We start from the raw sequence: 26,178 nt of genomic DNA on the forward strand, positions 1-26,178 counted from the left end.
AAATTTTTTACCTTCCCAATGGAATCAGACCCTCCCCTCCCCGTCCCGATCTCGTATATCGCGGGTAGCTACTTTCTCTTCTCCATTGATGCCGTCACGTATCTGAGACGCGAGCACCACATCTGCGGCGTGCTCACCGGCACCCTGCCGCAGATCCCCCAGCAGAATGTGTTTCTGGGGTTGCCGCTGAAGCTGATGCCCGAGGAGGCGCGGCTGCTGGTGGACAACGGTGTAGCATGCATTGTAGACGAGGTAAAAGCCCAGCGCGAGGGCATGCGCGCCCTCCGCGAGGCCGACCGCCAGAAGTATCGCCGCGAGCTAGAATCCCAGGGCGCCCACGCCATGCGGCTGCAGACCAACCGCAAGGAGCAGCAGCGCGAGGAGGCGCTGAAGCGGGTAGAAGCGAAGAAGACGGCCGCTAAGAAGAAGGCTGCTGCTGCTGCTGCTGCCGCCGCCGCCGCCGCCGCCGTGGGCGAGGGTGAGGATAATAGTGCTGCTACAGGGAGCGATGAGCCCGCAGCCCCAGATACTGCTCCAGCTCCAGCTGAAGATACCCTAATGGCTGCCACGACCACCTCGATAACATCCACATCCACGCCCACAACCACCACCACCACCGCCCCCTACGGCACAACAATGGGCATCACCCCCGCCACCTCCCACCCACCACTCCCGTACACACCCTCACCCTCCTCCTCAACCGTGCTCCCCCCGCCCACCGTGCCCCCCTCCTACCCGCTCTTCGCCCACCTCCACGCAGAGGGGTACTACCTCTCGCCCGGCCTGCGCTTCGGGTGCCAGTACCTGGCGTACCCCGGCGACCCGCTGCGGTTCCACTCGCACTTCCTGGTGGTCGGGGCCGACTGGGACGAGGAGCTGGATCTGATGGCGGTCGTGGCCGGCGGACGGCTGGGCACGGGCGTCAAGAAGGGGTTTCTGATCGGCGGGGCGGCGGATGAGTCTGGTCTGGGGGATGCGGGGAGTGTACGGACGTTCAGTGTGGAGTGGGCTGGGATGTGAACTCTTGGTAGTGGTGTTGATATTGTGGAGGGTTTACGGTTCGATACTGATATGTATTGATGTGGATGCTTATGGTGGCTTGGTTGCATGCGCCTGTCTCTTGTGAGGAATGGGGTGAGGTTAGAGCTTGTGCTGCGCTGCGCCGTTGTCTGTCCGCTTCGAGTTGATTACTTCCTCCTGGTGATGGGTGATGGACTTCTCTCGGGGGGTAGAGATATGCGGTGCAGCGGGAATGCAGTAGCAGAAATGCATATGGACTGTCTTGCTATGCCGCTAGGGCGGCTGGGTTTGTCGTCTGCGGGTTGATCCTGCGCAGAGTCGTCTCATTATGCTCTATCTAGGGTGCTTAGGTGCCTGGCTGAATTGAGATGGAGCTGAGTCGGCTAAGAGACAAGCTATGCTCGACCAAAGATAGTGCTCGATGTGAGCTACATTGAACATGAATGAACGAAATCAAATATGATGCGAAGATAGATTCTGGTGTTGATTGATCTATATCAACAAGACCGACTTCTGCTGACCTTTGCGCATGCGCATGTGCATATGCGTGTGCAACGTGCGTTGTCGAGTGGTCATCCAGCCTCGTCGGACTGTAGCCTAATGTAAGGTATTGCACTGGAGTGCCCTTGTCGGGTGAAGCCAGACGGCACTTCAACGCCAGCCTAGTTGGCGGAACGCACTGCCGTGCCTGCAGCCGGGGTGTAACTGCAGAAGATCGACATCCACCACCGAATTCGCCTCTGCATGGAGACGCTGAAGCTGAGCTTTTAGACATGATTCTCAGGCTCGGTAGCCATGCTTCTTCCACATCCAAGAATCAACGAGTAAGCCAGCAGCAAGCTCACCCTGCTCTCAATGCTCCAGCATCTCCCAGCAACCGCAGCTACACTGCACAGGCATACAATCCTTATCCTTATACCCCGAGCACCACCAATAACCCCATAAATCCAAGCCCCCAGGACAGAAACCCAAGGGACAGTCCAAGGCCAAACCTCAAACATAGTCCACATTCCTCCACTTGAACTTCTTATTCGCGCGATCGACCGGCCGATTCTGGAACTGGCTGCCATGCAACTCGAACACGAGCTTCTTCTGTTGCGGTTGCGCTTGGTCTTGCCCTTCACACTCCCCAACCGCATCTTTCCCCCCCGGCGCGAAAGGTAAAGGCAACTCAAACCGAAAAACCGTATGTTCCTTCGGAACCACTACCCCAACACCCAAAACGTCAGCAAACCCAACCTTTCACCCCCAAAGAAACCAGAAGCGAAAAACTCACGCGTAACTCGATCCCCCTCCCCCACCACCGTAAACGCAAACATGCCATCCCTCACCACAATGCCCCGCAGCCCAACCCGACTCGCGCACCGACTCCGCACCACCTCCACCTCGGCCCCATGATAATCACAGCTCACCAGCTTACTCCCATGCGAGCTCGGCGTGACCACACACCCCGTCTTGCTTCGCGGGTCCTTCAAATCGAGCACGGCGAGCATGTACTCCACCCACAGCGCGTTCAGGCCCTTGAAGGTGGCGTACTTGTATTCCCCTGCATCCGCACCATCGCCCTTACCATCACCATCACCCTCTGGCTGATTCTGGGTCTGGTTCTTGGTCTTGTTCTTGGAATGCTTCGCCCGCGACCGGGAGGTAGAAGGCGCCCCGAACACCTCGGGGTGGGCGCGGCGCTCCCGCGCGGACAGGGGCCGGGGTTTCTGGTGGCGGAGGAAGTAGTCCTTGCGGCGGAGGCGGTGGAGGCGGCGGCGGTGGCGGTTGTCTTCCGGGGTCGGGGAGGTCGGGCGCACGTAGAGGGGTTTCTGTTTGACGCGCTCGGTGAAGAGGGTGGTGGCTGTGTCCGGGGAGTGGGCGCGGAGGAGGAGGGTGTGCGCTATGTGTTGTTTTTTGGGGGTGGTTGTCATCTTTGTTGCGCGTGGAGTGGGGGGTGTGGGGTCTGAAATTTGGGGTGAAGTGTAGGAGATGAGAAGAGGAGGTGGATGGAGGATGGTTGGGGGTCGAAGTGGAAGTGGAAGTGGAAGTGGAGGTTGGTTGTATGTCAACGTGGTGACGGTAGTTGGAGAAAAATGTTGATCGGGCTTATCAGTCATCGAACTGATAAGATCGCTCGCTGCCTTGGTGCCTCGGTGCCTTGGGATGGCGGGTGTCGACTCTAATTGTTAGTCCCCAGTTTCCCATGCTCGCTGAGACTGGACTGCACACAAGTCTTTGTTTGTGGCATGGCTTCTGCTGGATATTGTGGGTTGCGGAGACGTTTTCGATATGCCTCTTTCACGCAAAGTCTGGTTGCGATGGTGGTTGATCTCGCTGGTCCCCACATGATGTATACTCTTATGCAGCCAGTATACATCAAAAGGAGAACATTGAGAACTTTTCATAAACCAGTTCTGCTGACTCTAATCTATACTCAGCCTCTTGCAAGCACTCTCATATTGACAACAAGATCATACTCTACCGCAACCCCCAGTGAGCCGAGCAAACCTCACTCCACACATCATTGCCAGGTATACCCTCCTCAGATATCGCTTCAGTTTACGATGGTTTAGATATGGAGTAGACTCCTGGACCAGAACATTTTTGATCTGCTTATAGTTTCCATCGAAGATGAAATGGGTTGGGCTATCTCACTTGCCATTCTCACAAAAACAGCAAAACCACAATGCTGCTATTCCTCCACCTCAGACACCCTCCATTCACTTTCACTCTCAACGTAGCCTGCCCTCATCAAACCCACCTCCTCACCGTATCCCTGTGAATATACCCCCCAAAATTACCTTATCGTTCCGAACACTAGCATACCTAGGAGCAACACTGCCTCAGACCCGTCTCAAGCCCCACCCCGAAGACTCGGAATCAACAGTGGTGTTATATACTCACCACTATATAAGTTCACCCGCCTCACCGAGTCACCAGAGCAACAGTTCCTCGCACTATTTCTATCATCAACCAATAACCCCTCTTGAATATCTTCATCAAAAGGCCTACCACTCCCCTCACACCAACATGGATAATTTCCTCGACTCGGACGACTTTCAGACACCGCTCAGTAGTCCCAGATCATGCATATCGACACCCCCTACCTCTCCACCCAGTGCTGGCAGCTCAAATCCTCTATCAGCTCGATATCTGGGTAAGATCAGACTTCATTCACGCCATGCTAAGCAACCATCGAGCTAACAGACTCCGTCAGAACGAGAATCGTCTCCGCTGCTGTCGTACACCGCGCGGTTCCAAAACCTTCTAGTCGGACTCCCATTTCGTGTCAAAAAGAGCACCTTCACTGCCAAAAGTACACCCACAAGTGTCATCGATGACATCAAAAGTCGTCGAAATAACTTCCTTCGAGCAAAGAGAGACCTCATCCTTCCCCTCCTAGACAGGGTTCCCGACGTGCTGAGCGATTCTGAATATCATGGGCAACCAACTATCGAGCAGCAGCAACAACTGACATCTCAGCCGGGAGGGTAAGTAAAGACCCTTGCTACCTGGGCCTTGCACACCCTGATTAACCTTGCAGGTTGCGGGCAACCCTGAAACCATACCAGCTCGACGGCCTTTCGTTCCTCATGTACCTTCGACGAAACGGAATGGGTGGCATTCTAGGCGACGAGATGGGGCTTGGCAAAACTTTGCAGACATTGACGCTCTTTGAACATGTCACGGAGAGTGAACGATCCTCTTGTATCAATCCTGCACCATTTCTGGTTGTTTGCCCTCTGAGCGTCTTGGACACTTGGATCACCGAAATCACAAAGTGGACTCCGAACCTCACTCCCGTCAAGTTTCATGGAACTCGCGATCAAAGAGCAATGGTAAAGAAGCTCTTTTCGAAGAAGCAAGGCAAGGAGGGCTGCTTCAAAGAGGATGTCAGAAGCACAGTGCTGATCACCTGCTACGAGACGTTGATGGCGGACATCCTCTGGTTCCGAAAGGTGGCAATCTGGAAGTATGTTGTACTCGACGAAGGCCATCGGATCAAGGACAGTAACTCCAAGCGGGCACAGGCTATGGGCAAGCTTCGTGCTGAATATAAGCTCATACTCACAGGGTTAGTGATATTGTCCATCTCTTGACCTTCCCATGCTCACCAAACCTGGTCTTTAGTACTCCGATTCAAAACAACTTGGGCGAAGTGTGGTCGCTGTTGCACTGGCTTTTCCCCGAAGTTTTCACACCGTCGTCGGCTAAGCTGTTCAAGGACGCATTTTCGCTGAACGAAGGCAAATTCGATGCTGGATTCTCGAATCATATCAAGAGATTTCTCAACCTCATCATGTTGCGACGTCTAAAGGACTCTCCGCAGGTCGGAATCAATCTGCCACCCAAGCAGGTTGTTACACTCGCTGTGCCGCTTTCAAAGCTACAACACTCTTTGTATATGAATGTGCTGACAGGACTAGACGAAGCACTCGGTGAAGTCTCGCAGCCGTCGTCGATGTTGGAGACAGACAAAGAAGGCTGGCCTATCGACAGGCCAAACATCGACCCTAATAAGCCAGCCGCCAAACGCAAATGGAAGATTTCGGATAACGTTCTCATGGAACTGCGAAAGGTAAGCATTGATTGCATCATGCCAACCATGCAGTATACTCACGTCTGAAGTGCTCCATCCATCCTTGGCTATTGAATAACGGCCCAGAAAGTTCAAATGATTCTGCTAGCTCCCTTCTCTCGTGCTCAGGAAAGCTTCTTGCGTTGAGCAAGTTGGTTCATCACTTCATCTTCACCGAAAAGAAGAAGGTCGTCATCTTTTCATGTTTCGTCAAGGCTCTTGATCTTTGCGAGGAGCTCTTGGGAATCCTGCAGAGACGCGGTTTCTTCGAATATGTCAGGCTTGACGGGAGCACTTCTCGAGCTTGGCGCAGGCTCTGCGTCCATCTCTTCAACAACCTTCCCCAGTTCATGGTCTTCCTTGTATCAATCCGGGCCGGCGGCGAGGGGCTTAACATGGTCGGATCTTCGGTGGTCATCTTTTTAGACGAAGATTGGAATCCGCAAGTGATGAGACAGGCTGAATCTCGCGTGCACCGTATAGGCCAAAAGCAGCCGGTAAGGATCTTCAGGCTTATCTCCAAAGGTACCTTGGAAGAGCAGATGAGCCGCCGCCTGCTCAAGAAGTCATATCTTTTATCAAAGATCATTGAAGAGGAGCGCATATTCGAAGCTGGAAACGGTTATGACTATACCCTGACCGGAATTGACGAGACGCCTCCGATGCGCCTCATTGCCTGCGAAGGTCTTCAAGAGAATAGCTTGGCAGATATGAGGTCCTGGAGTTTTGAATCACTTCTTGACAGATGCACCATTAACTCGAACACGGGCAAGGACCTCGCGAACACCTCTTCCTGGTGGGAAGTGTCGGAGCGGGTGCGCACGAATATCTTTAATGGGCAGAAGGTTGAGAAACTGTCTAGGTCGCAGGCATTTCCAGACGATGCGCCCTATTTCGCCCGTGCAGAACGTCGAATCGGCAAAGGGCGGGTTATTACCATTGAGGGTTTCGACGTCACGAAGGAGAATCTACGCATGCATGTCACTTCTCCAACGACACCAAAATCACCAGGAATGGGAACGTTGAAGTCCATGACAAACGAGATCGTGAGTACAGTGGCCATCACAGTTTATAACCCTGGCTGACCGAAGTAGACATGTGGGATCTGTAAGAGGTTCGAACCTCTGGATTGTCAGACCTGTCCTCGAGCATATCACTGGGAATGTCTGCCGGATTCCATGAAGTCGCACACGAACGAGGCCCGTTTCAGTTGCCCCCATCATGTTTGCTCGGGTTGCGAGAGAAGGGCATCTGAGGCCGGTGGGCTCTTGTTCTGTTGTGCGAGGTGTCCGCTCGCATTCTGCGAAGATTGTCTCGATTGGGGGAAAACCGAGTTTATTGGAAGGAACTTTGCCCTGGAAAACCTTGGATACCACCCACACTCCTATTTCTACATTCACTGCCCCAGCTGTATTGGCGGTCGCAAGCGATCCGGCGATGAGTTCGATGGCATGATTTCAAAGCGCTTGAAATGGGGGGAATGACTGGATGTCGTCGCTGGAGGGCACCAGACCATTGAGCAAGTTTGGATGGATATTTCTCATGGAATCAAGGTTTTCTGTACAAAGAGCTTCAGTGTACCCTAGAAAAATACATGAACATGTCGACTGGGACTCCCTGTCAGTAATGAAACCAGGTACTGAATAAACGGTCACCGTACGACCTGCCACAAGACCGGTATGTACAAACTGTAAATTTCACGGGGGTTGACTGCCATGTAAGATATACGAGCTGCTACCATACCATCCGGACAATCACATGGCGCGACACGCAGGGCGCTAGAGGGAACATGTGGCGCCTCCAGTTCCAGCAAAGTCCATGCCATCCGGGGCATGTCCCACTCAGCAGTGCGCCGTGTAGACGCCCCAAGGATCTGCAGGTTTGTTTGCTTGAAAACAGGATCACTGGGGGGGGGGTGAGGATGATGGGGGCTTTCATACGCCCACCCCGTATTCGAGGTAATTGGAGACCGCTGGTTCTTGGGTAAGCAAGGCAACCGCTGCATGAATCATGCGGCAGGAAGAGCAGCAGGTGCAGGGATGGCTCTCATTCGGTGCCAATCTGCTGGGACGGAGAATGGAGCAGTCATATTTCTTTTTTCTCGAAGGCTGTGTTCGGGAATAAGTAATGCAGGGAGGGAGTAGAGTGGATGCAGTGGAGGAATAGTCGGGTAGTGGTTTATCCCCTGGGGAAGCGGTGAGGGAAGAACCGTGGTGGGGGGTCTTTCCTATCTGGTCTCTTACTTGTTGACAGGGATTGTACTGAGCTATATCGGTTGGTCAGGTTTGGGTCTGGTGTCAATCGGTTTTAAATGTTGCTTTGTATACTATGTATTACCATGCTTCGACAGCAGATGCTCCTGTTGCATTGAGGAATTCAAACCTTGGTCGGGCATCCGATTTTTACCTTGTTCGACTTGACGCATATTGATTTTATTGTATCAATTTCCTTATGACCCGCTAGACGAGAATATTACAGAGTTGATACCGATATACAACTAATTGAGTGCGCTTTGAAAGGTGGGCAAGAAAAAGCAAACCTCATCTGACTCAGACGTATACTGCCTAACTTATTGATTGAATCCAGACCTGCAAGCCTAGAGCCTCCGCAAACCTCCCAGTCGATGCCCTCTAAGCAGCCAATGCATGATCTTGCGAAGTCCACGCGAAGAACCTCGGTAGTGCATCCATCGCCAGTCCCGCGGATCATCCACGGATCGGACCGGTCAGAGGGATGCAGCCTTCCACGAGAAAGCAGCTGCACCGCCAGATGTGCCATCTCTTCGACAGTGATAAATTTATGATATTGCCCAAGTATGCTCCCCAACAGGGTACCGCTATCTCCTAGTTCTAATATGGGACTCAACGAATCAACTATCCCAATTGATTCATCATCCCGTGACTGGAAGACCCCAGTGGTAACTTGGAACCAAGTCTTTCGTGCATGGGGCAAAAGAATTCTTCAAGAAACCAGAGGTTACATAACTCTGTGGCCCGAACAACACCGCAATGCGACACGCCACCTGTCCTCACTTCTCATCCTTCTCGGTCTCCCTCTGTTTCGGGCGTCCTGCTCCTACTCCTACTCCGTTCCCGTCTCCGATCCCAACTTGCTCCACCCGGACACGACCGACTCCTCTGCTACCAGCCCAATGAAGCGGCAGGATTTGAGCAGGCGGCACTCCGGGATCCAGGTTCCACGGACGCCACTGTCGCCAATTGGCATCCGTTAAGCTTTGACTGGATACGAACTGTCGGGAGGCCGACCCGGCGGGCTGTCACTGCTGAAGTAGTTTAGTGATTGGGTGTCTTTGCGGGAGGTATTACTGAATCCGAGGGCGCAGAGCGGGGACACTGTTTCTTGTTTAGTTTACAGTATTTGTCCTCAATAAGTGTAGCAGTGGGCAGCAAAGAGGCCTACAGTATCAAGCACTGGACGATATCAACCATACAGTTCCGAATCAGCTCACCCAAGCTCACCAGAGGACTGCAAGGACAAAACACAAACTACCTTTGGAGTCTGTATGACCCGCCCAAGCAACCTACTTACACACCTAAAATTATCTTTGCGACCCAAGTGTCACCACTCAACCACTGACAACCCACCTCTGGGTAGACACAACCCCCCTCGTCGGAGAATAATTACCAGGAACCGACATCCCCGAGCCACATGCGTTTGCTCCCCGGTTCGAAGCAGCAGACCCGGGACAGAACTTTGAATTGACTCCATAAAAGACCCAAGTATAGACTCCCAGTTGCAGCCCACCAGATGAAACCTTCAGCTACTGACGTGTAGTGACCCATCAGACCACCACCACCACCACCAGTCCACCGGTCCACAAGTATCTAAGCACCTGGTATGAGTACATCACCCTCACCCCAAGCATCAACCCGAGAAAACATCCATCAACCCTCAACCCCAGAACCCAGGGAACTCACCCACCCAACGGACCTATCTTCTTCAACCAAACCCCCGTTTCACCATCGTATAGCAGGTACTGTAACTATAGCAGACAACGCCACAAGACCATCCACACCCATCCAACTCCCAGAGCCCCTCCACCTGCCACGCCTACATTCTCAGTATATACCGCACCATATTATCTCGTAACCTAGTGCAAATGGCATGAGGTGCCCGGCACAGGCAGTGCAGTCATACCTCAGCTCATACCCCATTGAGATCTTGGCACGTCAGACGCGGGGAACCCGGTCTCGGTATCCACCGCCCGCCATGAAAATCAATGATCTTCGATTCCAGGTTTCTGCAGTTGCAGTGTACATGTACTGTACTGTACCACCTTAGGTACATACCTCTTACTGCATAATCCCTTTTCAGTCGATGATGATGATGATGATGTTCCCAACCCGCCAGAGCACCGACGTCACCCCTGTAAAGGTAGGTAGGCAATACCAATCTCAAGCGAGTACTGAGAGAAATACAGAATGATGAACAATGCCTAGGTCTCGATACTATCATCTATAATGAATAGCTATACGTATAGGAATACAGTGTATATTGAATCAAAGACACACTTCCCCCCGGAGAGCGTGGCGTAAATGCGCTGGCAGGGCGCACGCAACCTCCCCCTCCCCTGTACGCAACCATTCCATAATAGACGACCCTACCCCAAGAAATGCAAGAAGCAAGAAGCAAAAAGCAAAAAAAGCAAAAAATAGCGGTTATCTACCCCGTAACCAACACCACCACCACCACCAACAACTCCTAGCCTAAGTACAAATATACAGTGCATGCAATTCAACCTCCACAAAACATCAACCCCCAAACCCCGACCCCCAACCTTACTTACAGAGGACTCCCCAAATTAAAAATCTGCATTACGGTACCTAGTAGGTACGTACTCATAGATCCATAAAAAGAAATTGATCCGTGCGCGCCGGCGGGTTGGGTTCCAGTCTAGCTTTAGGTAAGTAACTTAACTACCTAGTAACTAGTCTACCGTTCTTCAAACCCCCCGGTTCCCCGTTCAACCCCCCCCCCGTCCTAGAGTTCCGGCCGAGTGCAGGGACGTTGGACGGAGTTTTGTCGGGGATATGTTTTTTGATGTGGTCCAAAATAAATTGGTCAAGTTAATGGTTTGATGTTTCTGGGTGAAATTCATGTTATTTCTGGGGGAGGATTAAGGTCTTAGGGAGACAAGCGGCGTTAGAAGATTACGGTACTAATTGCGACATGCTGGACGTATAATTAATTCATAGTGTTATCTATCCCGGGTTGTGACAGTGACAGGGTCTGGGTTGCATGATTTCTATCGGACTGCACCATGTGGTTTCGGATGATTCGGGACTTGCTACCTACCTGCTTACCTACCGGTTATCAGGTTGAATATACCCTGGAGGTCTATAGAGGTACTGTAAAGATATACTGGTTAAAATGCAAACGGCTGCATAGCCACTGCGATGGCTCCAGCATTACAATGTAAAGAGAACACCCCCTTCCCCTGACCGAGGCATGGGACGACACGGTCACCGAACCGCCGGGAACTGAATCCAACCCAGCGGGGCCCAGTGGAGCCCTCTCTAATCATTACTCAGCGTCCCTCCGATTCTAGACTGGGTGGCCTCAATATATGATTTAGATTACATCCAAGGACAGATGCAGTTTCTTCCAGCCCTGCTCAATCATTGGCTCGACTTCTTCCATCTTCAACACCATTGCGGGTCCTGTCAATCATCGCCGTGGCACACACTCTATTTAGGTTTGATTGCAGCAGCCCGCGGTTGTGGTTAGACCCTCCGTCACTCCATCACTCTAGTCCTGCTTCGGCTAACGCTCTAACATGCAGTTTCTCGATTGCGGATCACACCTGACTCGCCATCTGAACCTTCGAAAATGAATTTGGGTCTAGAAACACGTAATGCCTCGGCCAAAAAGGGTATCTGGAAATTGCAAGGACCTAATTTCGTAGCAAGCCCGGCGATGTAACATCGTGGGTTTGGTTCATTGCTGCATAGTTACCATCGTAAGCGCATATTCACAGGCCTTGCACAACGGGCAAATAATCCTGATTGAGGCTTCAAGATGCACCAATCACTAGGACCAGCCCTACTGTGCCCCCCATCAAACTCCTCTCGGTGGCTCTTCGTCTGGGCTCCATTCTCATGCTGTCCAGACTGGGGACAAGAAATCTGGGAATAGGCCGGCCGTATGGGCTGAACACGCTCTGGTGAGGGAAAAAGAGAGAACTCGTTGAGCATTTTACTAGGGCCGTGAATCGCGGCGTGAAGTGACCATGATCGTTTCAGCGTTCCATTGATCCCGTGCTCACTATCTTCACATGCGCCAATCGTTCTTCGACTCGTTTCGATATCTCAGGGTCGGGTTTTGGCCTTTCTTTGCGTTTCCTGCAATGAATGGATCAGCACGTGCTTGCTTATGAGCAACCGCTTCAGTAACTTACGGATCCCGTATGGTCTCGTCACATTTCTCTTGCCCGCAATGGGAGCAAATGGTTTCTCGCGATTGTAGTACGTTGTTGCAGCGGTGACAGAAGTATCGAACCCGTTGCCGGGGCTTCTTCCATGTCCGTGCAGGTAGTTCCGAGGGAGGCTCGGCGTCTCCGGGATAACCATTCGGGTATTTGTTAAGCTTCGCCCTACATCTTGTTAGCATAGCTCCGATGAGTGGAAATAGCACAACGTACGGCTCGCGAGGGCACAGAGTACAGCGAATGTGTTTGCAAGTAGTGCATTCCATAGCATCTGCCGCGAAAACGGTGTTGCAGCGATGGCAAGTTCGCCGAATTCTCTGGCGAGGTGGATTGTGGACCAAATCCTGGCCACCGGTACGTGAGGGTAAGGTCAGGCGAGGTTCTTTGGATTGGCGCGGCGCCGGGGCAATCTCAGGCGTCTTTTGCGACAGGAGGGTTTGGAGTGCAGCTTCAGTCTGTGCCTGTTTCTCGTCGGGCTTCGCAATGGGGTCCCGCGGACAGCTTGTGCAGCGAACATGTTGACAATTGACGCAAGCTTTGTTGGGCCCGAAAATGGTCTGACAGCGGTGGCAGGTACGGCGGACTCGCATACGGATCGGCCTCACCACTCGCTGCACGGTCATGTCGCTAGGCGCCTTCCATTCTCCTGGCTCGATGGCTAGTCCATACTTTGCGAACAAGGCGCGCGCCTTCTGTTCTTGGATGACTCCCCAGTTGTAAAGTACGGTCGCATTGGGGGACGCACTGATGGCAGGTGTGAGAGGAGTAGCTGTCAGGCTGGCCTGAAGTAAGTATTACGGCAATGTTGGCAATTGTAAGGGGGAAGGAGAGAGGTCGGACGTACGTAGCGTTCTGACTGGACGCGGGTACCTCAGTAGCCCCCTGTATACCGGGCGACGGAAATGTCTTGATGGTAGAGGTCCTCCTCATTGCAGTTCTGATGCGTTTAACATATTTAGAGAAACCCTCGTGCTTGCCCTCGCTGAACAGGTCGGAACTCTGTTGTGTCGACATGTCGAAAAGGCGCACAGTCTGATGAGGACGAGACTGGCTAATATTGTGGTGAACCAAGTCGGTGATATGAATGGAAGGTTGTCGTTTTTCTTGCAGTATATAAGAACTCAATCTCTGCGCCAGGCCTCGATGCAAAATGGTCTATTCATATTATCCCAATCGCTGGACAGTCGAGGTGCGTGAACGGGACAGGCGGGTTTGAGATGATCGATCTGAGTATGATAAAGTGGTTGTTGGGCGACCGGGACCAGGGGTGGAGGGTGGAGGTGGAAGGGGGGGGGGGGTGGATGTTGTTGATCGAACCGAGTGGGTGCCAAATAGAACAGACAAAGCGGGAACCACGATTAAGTATTGGCAGGTCGCACGGGCGTGACCCGAAACCGTAGACTTGGGACACCCGGCAAGACGGTGAGCTCTTGGTAGGGTCGCAGCCGAAGACCACGACTGATTGGCTGAAGGGCGGTCAGATCGTGTGGATCGGGCGTGGTCGAGGCGTACGAGAAGCCACGGGAGGGATTAGAAAGGGCGCGATGTTTTGTGGTGGTAGTAGTAGTGGTGGTGGTGGTGGTGGTGGTGAAAGAGAAAGTAGTTGTAGAGTTAGTTGTAGTAGAGGAGGGAAGAAAGTGAAGAGGAGGGAAGGGTGGGTGGGTGGTGGTAATGAATTGAGTTGGTGGCCGCCAAAAAGAGAAAAAGCGAGAAAGAGCAAAGATAAACAAATCAGGCAGGCAACGACGGCCACCTGCACTTCAGCGCGAGCCAAATGATAAATAGAAGCCGAACAAACCTTTCTGGCAGGGAGGGGGGAAACGGAGGAGCAAGAGGGGGGTGGGTAAGAGTATGTAAAGTAAAAGTCAAGTCAAGTACTCCGTAACGAGAGCGTAAAAGTAAAAAAAAAAAAAAGTGTTAAGTTAGTGTTAAGTTGCAAATGTGGCAGGAGGCTAAGGGGACTCGGGACGGAGAGTAGGTATGGGTAGGGGTAGCACATGGCTAATTCGTTGCTGGCTTGCGGTTATTTTTCTATCCTAGGATTTGAGAAGACATGAGTTTAAATTTACCCTTCAGCATTTTATCCAGATTTTTGGCACTGGCAACTGTTACGTATAGACTTGCAGCAGATACGGTGTCTGGTGATTCTTTATACATACTTGAGACACACCTAGACGTCATATATTCAATGTCAGATGAGAAGCAGCAAACAGGCCCTTTAGGGACACTGTCATAATAAATTCTGAGCGATAATAAATGTTCATTTGAATGCTCCAGATTGAGTAACCCATGACATACTCTGGAGTCTGGACAATCGAAAAGTGGTGGTATCGACCACGGGAAGAGATACTCACGATCCGTGCCGAAGGGGGAAGAGAGACAGACTACGCAGTAAGTGCAGTGCCAGACAGACGGTATGTAAGCAAGGTACGGGATGGAGACCAAGCGAACTGGAAGTCTTGCTAAGTAGCTGCTCCTGCAAGCCTGAGAATCCAGCAACCTTGAACTACAAGTAGGCTAATCTAGCGGGCGGGCGAACCGAGGCGACGGGGCGCTTGGGTCCTAGCCTAGCCTCTGAAAAGACTAGGTACCTAGTAAATTGAGTCCTCCCGTAACTACTGTCCCTAGACACTAAAGTTACTAGGCAATCATCCAGACCTGCAGTGAGGTGCACTGCTAGACGGAGTAATGCCGTGACACCCACTCGGAAACACTGCCCGAAACCCCCGTCTCGACCACCCGGCTCTCTTTCCTTAATCCTCTTAAGCTTGGCGGGGAACTCTGCTAGCAATTCCGACTGTCTTGTGTGGTGACAGACAACACCTCCTGCCTGTTGCTTTTTCTGATTCCCGGACACCTGGGATGTGGCTGAGTGCAACAGAGTTTGTTTGTTGTTCTGTACCCAGGAGTCTGGAAGCTGACCTGCTGGGCCAAGATGATATCAGCGCAAGGCTTGGTGGTATGATAGGTATGTATGGATGTATCCGTATAGCAGTGTATCTTACCCTGTTTGTTCACAACGGGCCATACCTCGAATTTACCTCGACAGCTTCCGCACTGGTTAACTTATATCCGGCTCTATCTGGTATAGACGATCACCTGTTGCTCATTGTCAATGCTAAGACAGTTGGACTGCCTACAATTCGCTGATATTATCACTACTACTTCACGCCGCCAGCTTCGTTTCTCGGTGGGAGCAATTGAATCTATACGGGTGACAACTTTCCATCTGAACATCAACAACATACCAGGTCCGAGATGAACGGAACAGAAGAAGAGCAATTGCGACATAACTTAGAAAGAACTTTCACAATCGAGTCCTCTTTCAACCATATCAATATGTTCTGCTCAATCAAATCGAGCCTTTGCCCAGCACACGGTGCTACCTTATACAACCTCCGTATCAAAACAGGTACCAATACCACAGTACATTAAAATACACCCTCTCCTCCCCCGACATTCCCGATTGACAGTAGCGCATGCATAGCAGCTGCACGACACTCAACCGGACCACCATGCTACAGTCCCAATCTATATTAAAAACGGCAATGGTTCCATGCAGAACAGCCGGCAGTGAGAAGAGTAAGGTAACGATTGAGTGTATGGTATGGTAAACAAAGAAGCCGTGAATGGAACAATTTGTCAGAACGAAGCAGCCCCAGCGAAACCTTAAGTTGCAATGCACCCTGCTCCTCCACTTTTTTTTTCTCCAAATCGGAGAAATCTGCCACCTCGATGAGGCAGGACCGTTCTATCTCCCTCTCCTGCCTCGTGATTGTCAAGACTTGACCTTGACCGTGGTGATCACCATGTAGAGTATGATAGACGCAGCATGTACTCAATACCTTAATCGCTACGACATACTTACCCACCTCGTACCACAATGATTAAGTTCCAACGGGGAAGCCATCATCAAGCCGTAGGGCATCATCCAAAACAACCTTCCCCAATTTCTACCAAAAAACCCCGATTCGGCCACAACAAAAAAGAAACCCAACAACCACACCACTGGGTTCGCAAACCAAATTCCTCCCTCCCTGCCCAATGCAAAATGCAAAATGCAAATCCCTTCTTTCCGCCACCGTCAACCACCGTGGACCCAGCACATGCAAGGGGGGGTGAAAGCGTTCTGGATATTGCTGGCTGACTGTCCATAATCCATCCCCACTGACCCTAGGTCCCTCTCCCTCTGGCCATGCATCTCCGAGAGAACCCCCCTCAAACCCGCACAAGCCAATCATCATCACCAAGGAAGACAACCCAGAGCTCGGGGTCAATTCCCCACCCATCACAGCATCGCCATCGTCATCTAATCCCTGCTCGCTTTGCCCCTCTCTCCCCAATCTCACCAGGACAATGAACCTCAACCCACCACTGGCAGACATCTCGAAGACCCGTAGTTCGAAGGGGAAAGAGCCGTAAAAGGACACAACTATATGGGAAAGAAAAGAGGGAAAAAAAAAAAAAAAAAAAAAAAAAACAAGGACAAACCCAACGACTCCGCTCCACGGGGCCACCTGCCACCTGCCACCTGGCAGACGAGCAGCTGGGCCTCCTACCCACCACGGCCTAGTACTATGAGTGTACAGTACTTTCGACATATGCATTCAGCCTATAGTGTCTGTCCGAATCATCTTATCTCCACTTTGGAGTCACATACTGTACCCAGTACTCATGAAAGAGCAGTGGACACTATCACTCAAACAGCATACATCACATATCACACATTGCAAGGTACAGTACTTTACCTCTGTAAATGACCTTCACGGCATTCCGTCGACTCTAGATGATAACCGTCGATCATCTGTTCTTACTAGACCTACAAGGGCTTAAAGTTACCATACATCCAGACATTGAGTGGGGGGAAAAGTTGATGTATCAACTTTTCCCCGGAAATGGGTTCCACCCGTCATGGCTCCCAAGCACTTGGGACGGGGCTGAGGGGGGCCACGGGTGGCTGGGAGGCTACACAGTACATGAATTCAAGAACTGTCGGGTCGTGTCCAGAGGTCAATCTGATTGACAACAAGCCTATCGTCGAGCACCGGGCTGGTCTTTTTGGTTACGTGTTTTCCTTATAGATATGGGCCACCTTGTTGCCGCCTGAGGCATTTATTGCAGAGGGGCCGATAGTCGAGTTCTTAATTGTGCCTTGCTACAGTCGGGGCGGTGCGACTGGGAACACGCTTCCGGCCTTGAGGAGATCTGTCTCAGTCCCGGTAGTCTCCTTCTTGTTTCCCTTGGAGGGATGGCTGTTGCGTCAGACCTGCAGTCAGCAGCAACGCTAGAGCAAGGTTGGCAGCTCTACAAGATCCAATACCGTGACCGATTGTGCAACAATCTATCCCATCCGGGACAACAGTATCAACATCAAGGTCCGCGTCCTCGCCAGAGAGACCAGAAGCTCACCAGCAGAACCAGAACCCATCCCCAACCAAAGATTTTCCAACCTCAAAAGCAATAGCATACACCGCTAAATATACCATTGAAAAGCGCTCGAGATATGAGTTCAAAAAAAGGCAGGCTAGAGACCCACGAAGGAGGCCCGAGCCCGAAAGATGATATATACCAACACCTCATCCTGCACCCCCGGACCGCCAACTCAGTTCTGACTCTGCAATCTGGCCTCGATCCCCACGATATCATCCTCACTCTCCACCTCAATCACACGGTTCACCTCGGCGGTGTTGCGCATCAACTCGACGGCACCCGCATACATCATCCGCAGCGAAGGGTTGCAGTTCTCGGGGAGGTAGTAGAGCATCACATAGGGGACGGTGAGACGGCCGGACGACTAAACCAAAGCAGAAAATGCAATATTAGCGACCCGCGATGAGCGACCACAGCAGAAACCAAGGGCAAGGGGGCAACGCACCAAGGTCAACGGGTAACTGAGAAGGATGAATCGAGGCGACGTCTCGGGAAGCTCGTCGGCGAGATCTTCCATCTTCGTGTAGACTTCACCATCCTCGGGGCGGATTTCCTGGCTCTTGTTGTCGATTATATCTGTCGACCCGACCAGTCAGCACCAACACCTGCAGCCCATTCCCTCTTCGACACCGCTGCCACAGAAGAATAGGATATGCCTGCATGCATCATCCTCCACATCGGCGAGGGAGGTTTCGAACGAGCGCGGGAAAGGCAACAACAAAGTGGAACGGAGCCCTACAGATAACAGCCTGCGGGTCTTTGGCGCGCGAGGTCCCCAAGCGAAACTTGCGGAGCTTTTCTTTCGTCTCCGGCGAGAAGGAATACAGACGAGATTCGGACTGAGAGAGGAGGGGGTGTCAATATCACGGGTCACCGATGAAGGGCAAGGAGGGGGGAGGGAATGCGGGGCATGTGTCCTCACCATCTTGTTGGTATGATAATGACCTCACCAGGGTTGAACCACACGAAATTCTCTTTAAGACTAGCAACGAACAGCCAGCGGTGCAGACACGAAAAGAACGAGGGGGATATCAGAAATGAAGCAGAAGATGTCGATCGAGAAGGCAACTCAGCTCCAAGTGGGATGGAAGGATGATGAATGATGGATGGGATGGAAACGGGTTGCCGGCCGCCCGCTATTTTCTTCCCCACCCGCTCGAACCTCTCCGTTGGCGGCCCTCCAGACTTTCTGTTTCTCACTTTCTTTCCTTTCCCCCCTCCCCGCTCGCTCACGCTTGATACTTATTCCGCCTGAAATCCAGTTACTCCGTCCTCCTTTCGTTCCTTTTCACCACCATCCTCGATGTTCAGTCGACTCAGTCAACTCACCCGTCAGCTAACCCGGCCAGCCCTTAACAATTCATCTTCTGCGTCCTCAATTCCTTTCACTCCTGCCTCAGCACTCGGAACTCGGGCTCCATCCCCATCCTTCAATATGACATCATCCGTACTCCCGAAGAACAAACGCACCATCCACACCGCAGCATGTCTGATCATTGGCGATGAGGTACTTGGAGGCAAGGTGAGTATCTTATCCTCATCACCAATGTCTCATTTCTCATTCACTATTTATTCACCACCGCACGCCACCCTGCTCCTCCTCAATTGAGAAGGAAGTGGTGTGTCCATATCCAACCAACCCCAACCCATCTGCGACGCAAACCCATTCCCCACCGACCGAACCACCCAACTAACCACTTCCCCCCGCAAATCCTCCAGACAATAGACACCAACTCCGCCTTCTTCGCGAAATGGTGTTTCTCGCTGGGCATCCAACTGAAGCGCGTGGAGGTGATCGCGGACGACGAGAGCGAGATCATCGAAGCGGTGCGGCGCATGAGTGATCGGTACGACTTTGTAGTGACCAGCGGAGGCATTGGACCGACGTACGTACTGCCTGACAGGCACTTCCTCGAATTACTCCCCCTCAAACCACCTACAAACTAACACCTTCCCCCAAGCCACGACGATATAACCTACGCCTCGATCGCGCGCGCCTTCTCCCTGCCGCTCAAACTCCACACGCCGGCCTTCGAGCGGATGAAGCGCCTCTCGAAACCGCACCCCATGCAACCGGCCTTTGACTGGGACACGCCGTCGGCGAGCCTGACGGCCAAGCTGCGGATGGTGGAGCTGCCGCACGACGCGAGCCTCCCCGAAGACGAGCAGGCCATCTTCGTGGCGGACGACATGTGGGTGCCGATCGCGATCGTGAACGGCAACGTGCACATCCTGCCGGGGGTGCCGCGGCTGTTCGAGCGGCTGCTGGAGCACCTGAAGCCGACGCTGCTGCCGCGGCTGGTCAACCCGGAGGAAGGCAAGGGCATCTACCGCTACCTGTTCAGCACCCCCTTGCCCGAGAGCGACGTGGCCGGCTACCTGACCGAGCTGGCCGCCCGCGTCGCCGACCGCGGCGTCAAGGTCGGCAGCTACCCGCGCTGGGGCAACAAGCGCAACACCGTGACGCTGGTCGGCACCGACAGGGAGCTGATGGACGCGCTGATCCCCGAGGTCGAGCGCGAGGTCCAGGGGAAGAAGGTCGCCCGCGAGGATGAGTTGGATCCGCCTTCCGATGCTGAGGAGGAGAAGTAAAATTTCAAAAGAATGGTTGACGCAAAAGATTGGAAAAGCGTCTCAGTCAACCCCGTTGAGCTAGAATTCCGGGGGGTATATAGAGAAATCCAGTTTGCCGGGAAGGCCCCGGCCCCGTCGGACCGTCCGCTGTCACATCCATGTTATCTCCTTATCCAGTAGACGATGGTATGAGCCAACTTAACCAGAGTCTCAGATGAACAGTTGAAGGCAAAGGCACTCTCGAAACAGTCGTTCTTCAATCGCAGTGACCAAAACTCAGCAAACCCAGGAATCTGCCAAGTAAGAAGACAGGAAGTCTACACTATACCTTGAATGTGCACACACCAAATCAAAAACAAGGACGACGATAGACTTGCTCCGTCACTTGACTAAAGGCACAGGCACATAGCGTATCGACCGAAAAATCAAGCCATATGGCTAAGACACCAAGCAGAACGTAAGAATCAGGCAATATTCATTCCTAACAGACTTCGGAGAGCCCCATGCCCCGTATCTCTCCGTACGGCACCGTCTCCGAGGGAGAAAAGATGTACACAAAAAGGTATGGCGAATGCGTGGGAAGGGGTCAACATGGGTCGACTGGCAGGAAAATAACGGAGCGAACTAAGCATTAAGTTGAAATGAGGTCGAGGTCGAGATGCCTGACGACGAGAGCCACGCAGAAGCATCGATGGGAAACGGGCGACGGAAGGACAGGGGGGCAGCCCTGAAAAGCCAACAATAAACCAGAATGCTAGCGACAGCAATAGCATATACCTAGATAAAATGCACAAGATCTAACGAACAGGCTCCTTTTCCCACCCCCCTCCCCATCCTTTCCAAGATCGAAATATCGTTTAAGAAAAAAAAAAAAAAAAGAACCCAGATTGAAAGAAGTGGCCAATCTTGCAAATGAAATAAGAAGTGATAGATGATCAAGAAAAGAGAAGAAAAAGAAAGAAGAAAAAAATAGAAGAACAGAGAAACAGAAGGGGAATCGAACGTTCATGGAGAGGATGGCGGCATGGGCATGAGGGCGGGAGCAGTCATCATCGGGGCGACGAGCCTCATCTGGTATAATAGCACGGTCCAAACGCGTCGACAAGCCACATTCCGCATCACGATGGTGGGTAGTGCTGATCTCGCTTCCTGCCGAGGTATAATGTTTTGTTTCCTTCCGAATCTCGACATGTGTGTATCCTTTTCAATCCAACGCCTGTTCATTACATTATAATACATTTACAGCACCCTTCACTCTCGCCAGGCTCGCTGACGTCCATCTTGCCCTCGGGGGCGCGGGAGCCGAAGCCGCCCGCCCCGGACGGGTATGAGGACATCTCCTTGTTGTACCGACGAATCTCGCGCACGAGGTCGTAGAAAGCGTTCTCAACGTTGATGCGAGACTTGGCGGAGGTTTCGATGAATTTGCAGCCGAACTGCCGTGCTAGCGCCTCGCCCTCTGGAGATGAAGAAAATCGCTCGTCAGCTTGCGTCGCAATGAAGCACCTTGGACTGGATGACCCACCTTCTTCTGTGACAGCCCTCTCCTTCTCCAAATCGCACTTGTTTCCGACGACGATGATGGGGAAGTAGTCCTTGTCCTTGACTCGTAGGATCTGCTGCTGGAACGTCATGATTTCTTCAAATGACTGACGCGACGTTATCGAGTAGACGAGAAGGAAGCCTTCGCCGGTCCGCATGTATTGTTCGCGCATCGCCGAGTATTCCTCCTGGCCGGCAGTATCTAGAACATCCAACAAAGCGACCTCATCGTCAATGACGCACTGCTTGCGGTACGAATCTGTTGCAAGGGAAAGGCTAGGTTAGCTGCGCGATCGGTCGGCGACGGCAAAGCATGGTTGCTGCTCACCCTCAATCGTCGGATCATATTCGTCCACGAAGTGACTCTGAATCAATTGAATGGTCAAGCAAGACTTTCCGACACCACCACCACCGACAACAACTAGCTTATATTCTCTAAGAAACTAAAGGCAATTGTGAGCATTTGTCGTGATGGCGCTGCGCTGCTGCAGGTTCGACGGTGAGGTAGTAAATCGGGGAAATAGGAGGCGGGAAGGAAAGGGAGACCAGAGACGGCAAACTTAGAACGCGGGAGAAAAGCGTACCTTTGAAGCCATCCTGGTAGGCTTTGTTCTGTATTATGCTGGGATATGGGGGGAGGGGGGAAGGAAGGGGGAAAGAGAAATGGTGATCGTAGCTATCCCAACAGGAGCTGTGACAAGCGGGTCGAAGGAGCAAGTAACAACACAATTTTCTTTGCCAAAGGGTCAAGAGGTCGGGCCCAGGTCGTTGGAAGTTTTGCGCAGAGTAAAGGCGCCTAAAGGGCAGTCCACAGCAACGGCGGGTCTGGTGAACAGGCCAAGCTTAAAGAAGCAGACTGGGGGGTGGGAAGAGGGTCGATAGGAGGGGATGTGCCGATGTAGTGTGTGGGAGAGAGAGGATCAGGGGGGGTGGAGGGGGGTGTGGTTCGTGGAACTTTGCAGCGGGCGTAATTGAAGATGAACCAGCAGGTGGTCTCCCGGGAAAGCTGCAATTCGTCTGGTTCTAAACCGTCTATGGAAGCCAAAGTCAATCAAGAAGACCTTCGAGAAGTTCGTTCGAGTGGATTCAAATTCAAGGAGGTCAAGAGAAAGGGAGGAGAGGAAAGATAGGGTGGAGAGATTGAGAGGGGAAAGGGGAGAAAGACAGAGCCCGAGAAGGGAAGGAAGGCGATGATTAAGGAGCGGTTAGTTCAACTTGAGGAACGGAGAGAGAGGAAAAAGAGTGGGGATGGCAGGGAAGGACAAGCCTGGACAGAAGGAGTCTAGATGATGAAGTGACTACGAAGTACGACTAGTATACCTACTAGTAGAGTAGTAATCGAGGAAGAGAGCAAGAGCAATTAACATAGAAGATACTAGTCACTCCTCCTCCTCCTCCTCCTCCTCCTCATCATCATCATCGTCATATCATCTCCAACAAAGTAGATTAAGATAACTGTAGCGACCGTGGGGACGGAGACATTGACATTGACCCTATTCCGAGTCAATCACTACGACTAGGAATCGGACTCAACACTAATTACGGAGTACTAGGTAACTAGAAGAGTAGAAAAGATTGGAAATGAGGTTGCTGCTGATTGGGGGGTAAGTTGTAGAATAATAATAATTAAGAAAGGGGGGAAGGAAGAGAACGAGCGAGAAAGAGGATGATGGGTGGATGGGTGGGTGTGGCATTAACCGGCGACGCGTGTGGTTCAATCCAGCCCAGCCAAGACGGTGTTTAATTATTATTTAATCGGGCGATTGGTCCACTGGGAATAATTACTCTCTCTCGCCATCATCGCATCCTAGCTGCCTTTTGTCATTGTTAACATTTGGACAATAAGAAATGGAAAAGGAAAAGGGAAAGAAAAAAGAAAAAAAAGAAAAAGAAAAGAAATCAAACGCAATCAGCTCAACTACAATTCAAAGCCTCTTCCTCGTCATTGCTCGAGATCCCCGTCTACATGGTAAATTGTCAAAGATAAAGCTCGGAATCACCGTCCGTGATTGGAAAGAAGAGGAACAGGACAGACGATCGCAAGTGGAGGCGGAAGGCAAGGCAAGAAAATTAGGGCCGTGAGCAGTCTCTGCAACGAACATCAATTGGTGGCATGGCACGAAGGAGTTCAAGTTGTCCAAGGAGCCTGGAGGGAAAAAGGGGTTGCCGATTCAGTCACATCACAATCTCTATCCATTGAACGGAAGCTAAATACCGTAAACCCTCCCTCCCTCGCCTTACTGCAATAACACCAAGTAATAAGAAACTTGAGTGAGTACGGAGACTACTACCTTTCTATCTCGCTCCTTAAAGTTGCCATCCCCGGCGGATGCCACAGAGCCATCAATCTCGACCGAATCGCTGTGTGTCCTTGATCCAAAGACATTTTGGTCCCTCTCAGGACTGGCCATAGATTAATCTCACCAGTTCCACCTCTTAGCGCCGGTCGATAAAAGGTTCTACACACTAAATCGTCCAGAGGCCCCATCGGGTCTCCCCTGAGGGTCTCCAACCACTTTACTCAATGCCTTCAGCGACCTCGCTATGCGCAACTCGGAAAACAAACGGATAGCTTTCAATCCCCACAGCCAATCACGCTGCTGTCAGCTTGAGCAATTGTGACCCTCCTGGTGTCTGCGTCCCGCTCCGACTCCTCCGTTGAGCTCCTCTCGCGCAGGGTGCAAGGGCTGCAAGTCAGACTCGAATATTCCCCGTTCCAACTGAGTCAGTGGGTTCGCTGTGGTGATTGATGATGACGAGGAAGGCCGCGCAGGGGGATCGTTATCGGACAACAGATACGTCCGTGGAAAGTAGTGACCATCAAGAACTCATCAAAAAAAACCTTTTCTAGAAGCGATGTCGGCTCGACGGACTGACAGGCACTGCAATTGACAGCTCCATCCAGACGCGTAGGCTTACATCATAGGCGTGGATGTTGAGTTTTCCGGCTTCCTGGGAGTTCTTGGCACCATCTCCAATACCACTCTACTCAGCACTTGGTTAGTTAGTCTACAGTGTCACAGTGACACCGACGGTCTGGAGTCTCTGGACAGAGCCTCAGGCCGAGGGTGAGGGGAGAGCTCATGTTTCTCCACACCTCCACTTGTCAGCTCACATCTCATGGGAAACATTTCACCATATGCAACGGCTGGTAAGTACAGTACAAAATCTCGGTAGCCTCGGAACCCACCCCTGGATGATAGAGGGCCAACAACCCTGGTTCTCTCCTGATGCTATCGATGCCGTCATAAAAGAACGTCCTAGATCGGAATGCTTCCAGTACGCCGGTGGCATTGAATATTGCCCTATGTCAACTGTAAACTGTAGTCAAACTATCAACCCCAGTTTGCCATCACAAATGTCTTGGCCTGCACTTCCCTCGGTACATGCACAGACCGTACAATACAAGTTTATCCGGACTACCTTACCCATCTTCCGACCTTCCCCGCGCAGTTGTATATACATCAACTCACTATCCTATAAGATGCATGATCCGAGAACTTACCAGTCACACTTCAACCATGTGCCGGGAACGTCCAGTCCATCAATCACCCAAATTAGCTTTCTGGAGCACATCCCTCTCCCCTGCTTGGCAACGATGTGCGTGGCTATAGAGAACAAACCAACCCATCGGAAGGCAGACCGATCTCTCCGACCACAGGCCTCTCTCTCTCTCTTTTGGTCGCCATCCACTCACCGCAACATTCCCGTTCACTCACAACACCACCGGCGCTTAGCAACTGCTTATCAGCCTTTCTTCCAGGCTCCATCGCAACGCTTTGGACATGACTCAGTACCCTGGAAGAGGACCCCCGCGCGTTCGCAACGACAAGGACGAGTGGCATCGACCACGGTCGCGACCAGTCCTGATGGCACTGAAGGGCAATATGAAGGATGTCGGCAGTAGGAATATATCACCACCAGCGACGCGTCCAACGATGTAGCACCCATGCAGCGACACAAGAATAGACCCACAAGCCCATAACTCACAACACCCATGACAGGAACCAGGATCCTTCGGAGCAGAACCATCGGCCAGATCGAGGTCTGGACAATCCATTTGGCCGAGCGGTGCAACGCTCACGTCAACCTAACAACTTATCCCATATAGTTCACACCAACGAAGTCAAACCACAGCAACAGCCTTCCAACCACCCAAGCAAAACCCACTGCATCGAGAATGACACAAACGTAGCAGCACCCTCGAACTCAAAACCACCACCAACAATCACTTTGTCGTCCCTTCCACCATCCTTAGTACCATCCTATCCCGCCCGGCTCAGACGTATGCACACCATACGGTAGGATCGGTATACATCCCAATGATCGACAAAACAGACCCAAAAAAGCCCCCAACGTCTCAAGCACAATTGCCCTTAAAGTTCACAAATCAGACTAGCGGTTGACGGGTACGGTAGTTACACAGCAGGTCTAGACCGCCATTCTCTCCTGGGTCGAGATTTGAGATTCGGCCCAGGCAATAATTGCTTCTTCTTGTCTCTGTGTCTTGGCTCCCATGTCCCATGTCATATGCAGGGGAAAAAATCGAAATCGGTCGGAGCTTGAAGCGTGAGGGGCCGATGAACCGACATGTCGATGT

At 52.0% G+C, this 26,178-nt stretch overlaps 7 protein-coding genes across 7 annotated transcripts; 3 read left to right on the plus strand and 4 right to left on the minus strand.

Annotated features, from left to right (window-relative positions):
• Positions 1-18: 18 nt before the first annotated feature.
• On the plus strand, positions 19-1,469 carry BO66DRAFT_473101 (tRNA splicing endonuclease subunit SEN34; the record flags this gene model as incomplete). The annotated part of the gene is made up of 1 exon (XM_025653016.1): positions 19-1,469. One exon carries the CDS (start codon positions 19-21, stop codon positions 1,018-1,020), a length of 1,002 nt encoding a protein of 333 aa, XP_025501853.1. The 3' UTR covers positions 1,021-1,469.
• A 544-nt stretch (positions 1,470-2,013) lies between these two features.
• BO66DRAFT_440683 (RNase P/RNase MRP complex subunit) lies at positions 2,014-2,936 on the minus strand (the record flags this gene model as incomplete). Its single annotated transcript, XM_025651279.1, has 2 exons — positions 2,014-2,225; positions 2,297-2,936. 2 exons carry the CDS (start codon positions 2,934-2,936, stop codon positions 2,014-2,016), a joined length of 852 nt encoding a protein of 283 aa, XP_025501854.1.
• Positions 2,937-4,035: 1,099 nt separating this feature from the next.
• BO66DRAFT_413231 (putative nucleosome remodeling complex ATPase subunit (Snf2h)) lies at positions 4,036-7,068 on the plus strand (the record flags this gene model as incomplete). Its single annotated transcript, XM_025649403.1, has 6 exons — positions 4,036-4,162; positions 4,223-4,496; positions 4,550-5,080; positions 5,137-5,584; positions 5,635-6,630; positions 6,679-7,068. The coding sequence occupies 6 exons, from the start codon at positions 4,036-4,038 to the stop codon at positions 7,066-7,068; spliced, it is 2,766 nt and encodes a 921-aa protein (XP_025501855.1).
• A 4,418-nt stretch (positions 7,069-11,486) lies between these two features.
• On the minus strand, positions 11,487-13,331 carry BO66DRAFT_138074 (uncharacterized protein). Its single transcript, XM_025642034.1, has 4 exons — positions 12,877-13,331; positions 12,246-12,809; positions 12,003-12,197; positions 11,487-11,946 (listed from the first exon to the last, which is right to left on the minus strand). The coding sequence occupies exons 1-4, from the start codon at positions 13,044-13,046 to the stop codon at positions 11,844-11,846; spliced, it is 1,032 nt and encodes a 343-aa protein (XP_025501856.1). The 5' UTR covers positions 13,047-13,331; the 3' UTR covers positions 11,487-11,843.
• A 3,964-nt stretch (positions 13,332-17,295) lies between these two features.
• On the minus strand, positions 17,296-18,661 carry BO66DRAFT_138107 (GMF family protein). Its single transcript, XM_025642035.1, has 4 exons — positions 18,385-18,661; positions 18,202-18,301; positions 17,908-18,038; positions 17,296-17,826 (listed from the first exon to the last, which is right to left on the minus strand). Exons 1-4 carry the CDS (start codon positions 18,385-18,387, stop codon positions 17,635-17,637), a joined length of 426 nt encoding a protein of 141 aa, XP_025501857.1. The 5' UTR covers positions 18,388-18,661; the 3' UTR covers positions 17,296-17,634.
• A 223-nt stretch (positions 18,662-18,884) lies between these two features.
• On the plus strand, positions 18,885-20,184 carry BO66DRAFT_393474 (flavin adenine dinucleotide pyrophosphatase). The gene is made up of 2 exons (XM_025647774.1): positions 18,885-19,348; positions 19,424-20,184. The coding sequence occupies exons 1-2, from the start codon at positions 19,299-19,301 to the stop codon at positions 20,052-20,054; spliced, it is 681 nt and encodes a 226-aa protein (XP_025501858.1). The 5' UTR covers positions 18,885-19,298; the 3' UTR covers positions 20,055-20,184.
• An 850-nt stretch (positions 20,185-21,034) lies between these two features.
• BO66DRAFT_138121 (Ras family protein) lies at positions 21,035-22,473 on the minus strand. The gene is made up of 4 exons (XM_025642036.1): positions 22,163-22,473; positions 21,907-22,021; positions 21,562-21,837; positions 21,035-21,495 (listed from the first exon to the last, which is right to left on the minus strand). The coding sequence occupies exons 1-4, from the start codon at positions 22,172-22,174 to the stop codon at positions 21,260-21,262; spliced, it is 639 nt and encodes a 212-aa protein (XP_025501859.1). The 5' UTR covers positions 22,175-22,473; the 3' UTR covers positions 21,035-21,259.
• Positions 22,474-26,178: the final 3,705 nt, after the last annotated feature.

The sequence above is a fragment of the Aspergillus aculeatinus genome (genome assembly GCF_003184765.1).
Source record: "Aspergillus aculeatinus CBS 121060 unplaced genomic scaffold BO66scaffold_38, whole genome shotgun sequence".
NCBI classification, from domain to species: Eukaryota; Fungi; Ascomycota; class Eurotiomycetes; order Eurotiales; family Aspergillaceae; genus Aspergillus; species Aspergillus aculeatinus.

Coding starts and splice junctions, on each gene's coding strand:
- BO66DRAFT_138121 (XM_025642036.1), bottom strand. Junction 21,838..21,906: donor ATATGATCCGACGATTGAGG/GTGAGCAGCAAC, acceptor CCCTTGCAACAG/ATTCGTACCGCAAGCAGTGC. Junction 21,496..21,561: donor GAGGGCTGTCACAGAAGAAG/GTGGGTCATCCA, acceptor CTTCATCTCCAG/AGGGCGAGGCGCTAGCACGG.
- BO66DRAFT_138107 (XM_025642035.1), bottom strand. Junction 18,039..18,201: donor AGACCCGCAGGCTGTTATCT/GTAGGGCTCCGT, acceptor TCGGGTCGACAG/ATATAATCGACAACAAGAGC. Junction 17,827..17,907: donor TCAGTTACCCGTTGACCTTG/GTGCGTTGCCCC, acceptor GCTTTGGTTTAG/TCGTCCGGCCGTCTCACCGT.
- BO66DRAFT_138074 (XM_025642034.1), bottom strand. CDS start 13,046: ATGTCGACACAACAGAGTTCCGACCTGTTCAGCGAGGGCAAGCACGAG. Junction 12,810..12,876: donor GCGTCCAGTCAGAACGCTAC/GTACGTCCGACC, acceptor ACTTCAGGCCAG/CCTGACAGCTACTCCTCTCA. Junction 11,947..12,002: donor GACGAGACCATACGGGATCC/GTAAGTTACTGA, acceptor CATTCATTGCAG/GAAACGCAAAGAAAGGCCAA.
- BO66DRAFT_393474 (XM_025647774.1), top strand. CDS start 19,299: ATGAGTGATCGGTACGACTTTGTAGTGACCAGCGGAGGCATTGGACCG. Junction 19,349..19,423: donor AGCGGAGGCATTGGACCGAC/GTACGTACTGCC, acceptor CCTTCCCCCAAG/CCACGACGATATAACCTACG.